General features: G+C 28.8%; 1 protein-coding gene across 3 annotated transcripts in view; it reads left to right on the forward strand.

Moving 5' to 3' along the window:
• The window catches only part of LOC134715607 (actin-binding LIM protein 1-like), a 53,816-nt gene extending 45,884 nt beyond the window's left edge, over positions 1–7,932 (forward strand). For all 3 annotated transcript variants that reach the window (XM_063577897.1, XM_063577900.1, XM_063577899.1), the window contains 2 exons: positions 148–219; positions 1,926–7,932. In XM_063577897.1, the coding sequence (XP_063433967.1) occupies positions 148–219; positions 1,926–2,039 (186 nt within the window). In that variant the 3' untranslated portion in view covers positions 2,040–7,932. The remainder of the gene's footprint in view (positions 1–147; positions 220–1,925) is intronic.
• Positions 7,933–8,138: the final 206 nt, after the last annotated feature.

The following is an 8,138-nucleotide window of genomic DNA, read 5'->3' on the forward strand; positions in this document are numbered from 1 at the left end:
CATTCAATGCTGAAGTAAGCAATTTATTTAATCAGTAATGATATTTTCATTCTGTTACCAAAAAAAGAATGTAATATTAAAATGTAATGCTGATAGAAGAAAAAACAGAAATGCAAAATTTTTAATTGTTTTACTTTATTTTTGCAGATTTATCCATATGAAACATTAAAAATCACCAATTTTGATTTACCAAGGGATGTAGATTTAAATCGTTTAGAGGTAAGTTTATAGATCCAGGTATAGACCTTGTGTTGTTGAGTTTCTAATGATTGTTAATTCCACACTGCTTCACCGTGGGTTCTTTCTAATGAATGTTTTTACCACAAATTATAACTGATGGTTGAAAAGCTTGCACTTAATGAATAGTTATAGTTTAGTGAATGTCTGATTCGCAAGGAAAAGAAGATACATATGTTTTTTTGTGTAAACAACTGGCACTTTTTATACGGCCGCAACAAAAATTTGGGATCGTATAATGGTATGATGTTGTCTTCTGCGTCGTCGTCCGAAGACACATTGGTTTCCGGACAATAACTTTAGTTTAAGTTAATAGATCTTTATGAACTTTTTTCAGAAGGTTCAATACCACAAAAGGAAGCCTGGGGATGATGGTCCGAACTGTTTTAGAATAAGGGGCCCAAAACGAGCATATTTCTAGTTTCAGGATAATAACTTGTGTATAGATATTTTGATTGCTCTGAAATTGTACCACAATGTTAGATACCACATGTAGAAGGTTAGGATACATTTAAGGGGTTTTGGTGCCAACTGTTCAGGAATTAAGGGCAAAAAAGGGGCCAAAAACCAGCATTTTTCTAGTTTCAAGACGATAACATGTGTGTAAGTGTATGGATCACTCTAAAATTGTACCACAATGTTCTATATAACAAAGGGAAGGATGGGATTGAGTTTTGGGTTTATTGCCCAAACCATTATGGAATTAGGGGCCAAAAAGGGCCAAAAATGAGCATTTTTCTAGTTTCTAGACAATAACTTGTGTTTTAGTGTATAGATCTCTCTAAAATTGTACTGTAAGGTTCCACACTACAAAGGAAAGGCTAGAATTGAGTTTTGGGGTTATTACTCCAAGGGGGATTTCAATAAGTTGGGTCGGGGATTTTTTGTTTACAATTTTTAAACGGGATTCATATTTTTTTTTCTCAAAATTTTCAAATTTTTGAAAAGTTTTCAAGATGAAATATTTAATTGCACACTGACAGTAATGAGAAATAGATTTGTAAGATTTTTGACTACATTAATTGTGTGTCAGAAACCTATATAATGTCAAAAATTTGATCACAATCCAAATTTCAGACAGTATCAAGCTTGAATAATGTGTCCATACTTGCCCAACTGTTCAGATTTTGACCTCTGCAGTCGTATAAAGCTGCACCCTGCATCTGGTTAATGAAGAGTTTTTGAAACTCACTAAAATGTATGTAAATGCATTAACATTTGTATACACATATCGAAGAACCATCACTCAACTCCAAAGACGTACAAACAACACATGTCAGTCTGACTTTGTAAAAAAATGTGGAGTAGTTTTGCATGAATAAAAATCTACACAATTACATATCAAGACCATATGTAGTAAATTAAACAAACAATGAATAAAAACAGCAGTGTACAGCTTCTTATAGTAAATACTCTTATCTGAAAATGGTAACATCTGCTTAAATTGTTACAAAAGTTTTTTATACTATAAATCACAATAGAGGAAGTAGAAAAATGAGAGATATTGCAGGAGTTCAATTTGATCAATTTTGTTTAAACAGGTATCAATTTATAAATGCTTTTTAGCTGAACAGTTGGTAGACAACATGTTCAGTTTGTCATAGATACCATTAGATATTGTTTGATATAAACTCAAACTGCCATTTCCTCTGATAATCTTTTATTAACAAAAAAATATCTCATTACAGATACATTTAGATGAAGAAGACTTTCAGAATATATTAGAAGTACCAAGAAATGAATTTTATAGACTGCCTTTATGGAAACAAAATGACATGAAGAAAAAAGTGGACTTATTTTAAATTATCATCCCTAAGAACCATGTGATCAAAATATGACATATCATTGGATGATGGGGTCATGTGATCAGTGATATTAGTAGAAAGATAACTAGTGCTTTTGTACAGTACAGACAATTGGAACCAAGCTTTACCATTTTTCTTATCCGATTTAAAACGTATATTTTTGTCATAAATCATGTTTTATTTACTGTTTACATCTGCCAGACAGAATTTTTTAAAGTATTGCTAGGTTGAAATACAAGGAGAAACCTTGAAAATATTAGTTACTGTATAAATAAAAATTATTTAAAAATGTACTGAAAAGCAATTGGATATTTTTCAAAAACAAATTACTATCCACAAATTATCTTTTATTGAGAAAGGAGGTTTATATTATGTTCAGTTCTCTTGACACAAATAGAGAATAACTCCTTGATTTATTTAACTGTAGCCAGCCAATTTCGAAGGAGATAAAATTACTCAATAAACCTTGGTGAAGAAATAGGTCATTTGTTTTCAAATGAAACTGTATTAAGATTTTGAATGTTAAAAACCTTAGTATAAAATTTGAGATATTTTTACCACAGTTAAATGATTAGATCTGCTGTTTTCATACAAGTTATTGTTTAATGATAATATATTTATTGTTAGTATTTTTACCTTTTTGACCTTTTTTGTCGTAATGAGTTGTGAGAAAATACTAGGTTGTTTTTAAAAAATGTATACAGTACAGGGGTTACTAACTTCCAATGGTTTCGATTTTTCGATGAAATTTTTGACTTCATTTGTTTGAATTCATAGATGGTTATAATGAGAATGAAAAGTTTGAAGACAAAGTCATTCAGTATATGAAAGTTAAAAAGATGAAATTAGAAGTAAAACATAAGAAGACTAATAAAAAATTTCCGTAACAATTCATTATCATAAGGATCTGATGAAAACAAATGGATTTGCACATTGGAAGTATTCGCAAAGGTGATAAAAAACAGTCAAACCGAACTTGCATGAATGTTTGGTGTTAATTAGAAAATATAGGTACACAAGTCATTGTGCCATGCATGAATAACTCTAAATTTTGCTCAATCTAGGATGTTTTATCGAAAACAATTTTCTTCCAATTTTTTCCGGTTCAACAGGAAAACATCAATTTAATAAATAATTTATGATTATTTTGTTGGGATAGATTTTTGTAATGGAACATCATGATTCAAATATCCATTATTTGAAGTAGATGTTTGCCCCAATAGTTATAAAAAAAAAGGAAATACAATACAATATTGTGGATTCACTATTTTTTTTGGTACCAATTTTTGTGGATATTTGATTCTTAGTTCATGGCTTTGCAAAAGTATGCAAACCTATAGACAATTTATACTTTGTCTACCATTTAAATTTGTAGTGTCCAAATAACAAAAAAAAAGCAATGAAAATTGGTATCCTACGAATAATAATGAAACTACAGTATATAAAATGACTTCAAAAGTAAAATCTATAGAAATACAAAATAGTGAAAAAGTTGTTCATGCCTAGCATTATACAAGTGTATCAATTTTTTTTTTTAGTAGATTGAAATATTATTTTGTTATTTGAAATTATTATATAAATTTCTAAATTTTGTAGTAGCCTTGTTATTTTGTTGAATATAATTTTTATTTAAAATTTTAGGGTATTCTGCTTGGTTGTATTTTTACCTCAGGTTTACAGATTTTTTTTAAAGGGCTTGTGTTATTTTTATTTATTGTATCACCTCGTAGACTTGGTTGTGCACTTTTAGGTTTGTATCAGTTTTAGTTTATTAATAGTTGACCGTATATAAACAGATATTTATTAATAGTTATCATGAATCAAAGGGACAGTGGCAAATAGTTTTCTGTAAAAAAAAAATCAAAACTAGCTCTTTGTTATAAAATTTTGATTTTTATGCAAGTATTAAAATAAATATAGATCTTATGAAATCACATATGGTTACGTTTCAATTTTTATCAAATTTTATCAATATTAATAATCATGCCTTCTTTTGTATTGTCTTGAGCAAGATTTTGAATTAATATTAACAGCTTTTCTTTATTTTCTTTAGTACATTAAAATAAGATTCAAACCATTTCAAAGATTTAAAAATGTTTTTGTATAACTTCACAATATTTTTCATCATTTTGGTATATCAAAATGATATGAGATTCTCAAATAATTTCTTGATACTTTGACAAGTTTTCAATAACACTTATTACAATGGAAAAGCATTCGCTTTCAATTTGCACCTCACATCTGACAAATGGATATGATCAAAAAATCTTTAAATAAGACGAAAAAATGTCTCCCTTGTCAAATTTTGAATACTCCATATGTTAGTCTCTTTTTTGTATGGGTATAGAATAAACATAAGTACAAAACTATAGAGCTTTTATTTAATTTGTAAATTCTATTCAAATTAGAACATCTGAAAAATCCCCAGATAAACTTTCAGCGAAATTTTCATGGAGATGAACATTTTTGCATAATCAAAATCAAATGCTTTGTGCCTTGATAAAAGTTAATTTTTGGTTAATCGGTTATTGTATAGAAAAGCTATTGGTCTGTGAAATATTATATTTATATAAATTAATTACCAGTTTATCATGTCATCAGAATGTGCAATTGTTATTTTATATTAAATGCATGATGTATATATTTGCTGTCAAAAAAAGGTGTGCTTTGTGTATGTGAGAGTGAATATCTTACTTCCTTGTTGGATTGAGAGTGTCCATATGTTTGTCAAGTGTGAGTTATCTTCTACAAGGTTTTGAGTAATCAGAGCATGCATGTAAAGTAATTTTGTGATTAGATTTTACAGAATGAAATTTTACTAGATGTAATTTTGCTTGTATTATATTAGATTTTTTATGTGTGAGGACAATAGTGTTGATTTAAACACTTTCTTCTTTCTCTCATGTCTTCCCCCTGTTTTATCCTGTTATGTCATGTTTGATTTAAGGCTTATAATGAAAGTATGATACTCTCACATTGTTGAATCATAGTAGTCGATTATCTCCCTTTAGTAAAACAACAAAATAAGGGGGAGATAATTTTTGATTAGCCGAAGGCATCATAAATCTGGAGCAATAAAAAGCTGTACATCTCCCAATTATACATTGAATATATGGAGAGAAATAAATGCAGAAAAGGGAACATTGAGGATTTAGATTTTATTTTTTGGTTAATTTTTAAAAATATTACAGTGATTTGAAAAGAATCTGACAATAGTCACAAAAAATTCTGCTGCAAGTATTTTTTTTATATAGTTGATTATGCTCTGCATAACAATGAAATAATGAGGGTTTATATTGTTTTGTTTTGTTTAAAAAGCAAACAGGGTGTAAATTTACAGACATGTATATGAAGGATTTGTGGGCATTTAACTGTGTAGTCTTAGTGCCCCAGTGAGTATGTACTGACTGTATGAATCAAGCCGTTTACATGTGTTGGTGAATGTATGCCTAATCAATATTTCTTAGCTTAGATTGCAAGTATAAAAACATGTGTTAAAAATATTTACACTATTATGCATTCAGAACATAGCAATTGGAGTATATAAAGCATGTTTTTTTGTTTTTTTTTCTTTCTTTTTCTTTTATGAAATTTAAAAAATATGCAGATTGGAATTTGAACCTCGGTTCATTTTTACATGTTGAATAATGAATATGCAGTTCAAAATTCTCAACCCCGGTTAATATTCATGAGGTTAATCATTAATATGCAGACTAGAATCATTTGCATTAGATATCCTACTAAGGATACCAGTAGAAATAAAAGCCTAATATTATGTTGTTGCTGTGCAATGTTATGTCATGGCTATACAATGTTATGTCGTTGCTGTACAATGTTATGTCATGGCTATACAATGTAATGTCATGGCTTTATAAAGTTGTGTCATGGCTTAACAATGTTATGTTGTTGCTGTACAATGTTATGTCATGTCTATACAATGTTATGTCGTTGCTGTACAATGTTATGTCATGGCTATACAATGTAATGTCATGGCTTTATGAAGTTGTGTCATGGCTGTACAATGTTATGTCATGGCTATACAATGTAATGTCATGGCTTTATAAAGTTGTGTCATGGCTTAACAATGTTATGTCCTGGCTATACAATGTAATGTCATGGCTATACAATGTAATGTCATGGCTATACAATGTAATGTCATGGCTTTATAAAGTTGTGTCATGGCTTTACAATGTTATGTCCTGGCTGAACACTTACCAATTTAAGCTAAACTATATGAACAGTGTATTTTATTACAGCATACAAATCATGTGTATCACATAACACTCAGCATAATCAGTTTGGATTTATTTATCTGATATTTAATAATTTATCTTCATCAGGTTTTAATTGTCTCTGATATTTTATATTATTACTATATATTTTCACATAACCAGACTTCTGTTTATAATATTTATTAACGTATAGGTCTAGTCAGGTGAAAATAATACAACCCGCTTATAGTTTTTTTTTGTACGTTTGAATGTCTTTATGGCTCTGTGCAATGTTCTGTCTATATGACAGATTTTATACATAGATTTTAATGGTGCTTTATTTGTTTGTTGCTAGTTGGTTTGTAGAAATTTTTACCACAATTCAAATTTTCATGTTTGATTCTTCACTTCAAAAGTTCTGTAAGATTTGCCTATTTGAATTTGGTGAAAACTTCAATAAAATTTTACATCTCAAATTAATATTAAGTTTTAAATTTTACAACTAGAATTAATCATTTATAGTTTAAGTAAGTTTATTTTCTGTTTTTCATTTAATGACTGCAGCCTTTAAACAACACATGTTGAAATAATTTTGGCAGTTGAATACCTCTTAAAATTTTATGTTACATTTTTTTGGTTACCTTTGGCATAAAAATTATCAGCAGCAAGCCATTTAATATAAGTTATACATCTTCAAATTTCTTATTTTTGACCAGCAGCAGAATTTCTCAAGTGAAGAACCTACATGAAAATACAGTATTTTTCACAAGCCAGTTTATCTTGTGATTTACACTTGACTCTTAGAAGAATATATTTTTCACTTAAGATTATGTATGCTTTTCACAGTGTTTTCGTAAAACAAGATGATGACAATAACATGTTTAAAGTCATAATTTATTATGAATGAAATGTCACAAATCTTTCTTATGAGTTAATGTCCAGAATTTTTAAGTTGTAGATGAACAAATTTAATTACATGTAGGTTCGTCTCAATTTTAGTTATTGTTGATCTAAGTTGTGTTTGCCTTTAGAATACAGAAGTATAATTAATTGAAAGTGAAAGTAGAGATATGAGAGTAGAATTACCTATGATTGATTTTGTACATTGGTTTGACTGGTGTATAGATGTTGACTTGAGATAGAATGCTTTGAATGATGTAAACTCAGTGTAGGTAATCATATAACCTCACGTTATAAATATGCTTAAAGTTGCTACAAATAAGCAAAATAGAAAAAAAAGACAGAATGGGAATATATAGGTAGGGTAGTTTGTTTCTTCTTTTGAAATTTAACTGAATTGAAATTTCTTCCAACTATTTGTGGTTATTTCTCTAAAACCTGATAGTTTTTATTTATCATTTCTTTTTATTCTATGCATTTGAAAAACCAATTTTTCTTTTGGTTTTTTTTTTAATCAAAATTTCACTTTTTTTCTAGAATACTGATTACCTTATCTTCCTATTTTACAAGAAACCAGTATTGTTACTAAATTGCTGGTTCCTTTTTTGAGTTCTTTCTTACAGCAGAGCAGCATTATATTTTTAGATTAACCACTAGTCAATGTTTATGCCTTCTGTCTCTGTGGTAACCCTATAACTTACACTGGGTTGGTAACTTGTTACAAAGCTATATATAGTTGTCTAGCTTCAAACACCCAAATAAACTGGCAAAAACTGAAATTATGTTGTTTTTATTTACATTTTGTAGTAATTGGTTCTGATTTTTTGAACAGGATGTGAAAACCTCTTATGTGCACATGAAAAAATAGCAAAGGAATAGTGCTTTTGATGCTGTTCTTCATCTAAAATTCACAGTGAGGCCTTAAACACAGAGAAAAAATCAGTTGTGTTTACTAAGATACTACAATACACCTAACAAGAGTGCA

The sequence above is a fragment of the Mytilus trossulus genome, chromosome 4 (assembly GCF_036588685.1).
Source record: "Mytilus trossulus isolate FHL-02 chromosome 4, PNRI_Mtr1.1.1.hap1, whole genome shotgun sequence".
NCBI lineage: Eukaryota > Metazoa > Mollusca > Bivalvia > Mytilida > Mytilidae > Mytilus > Mytilus trossulus.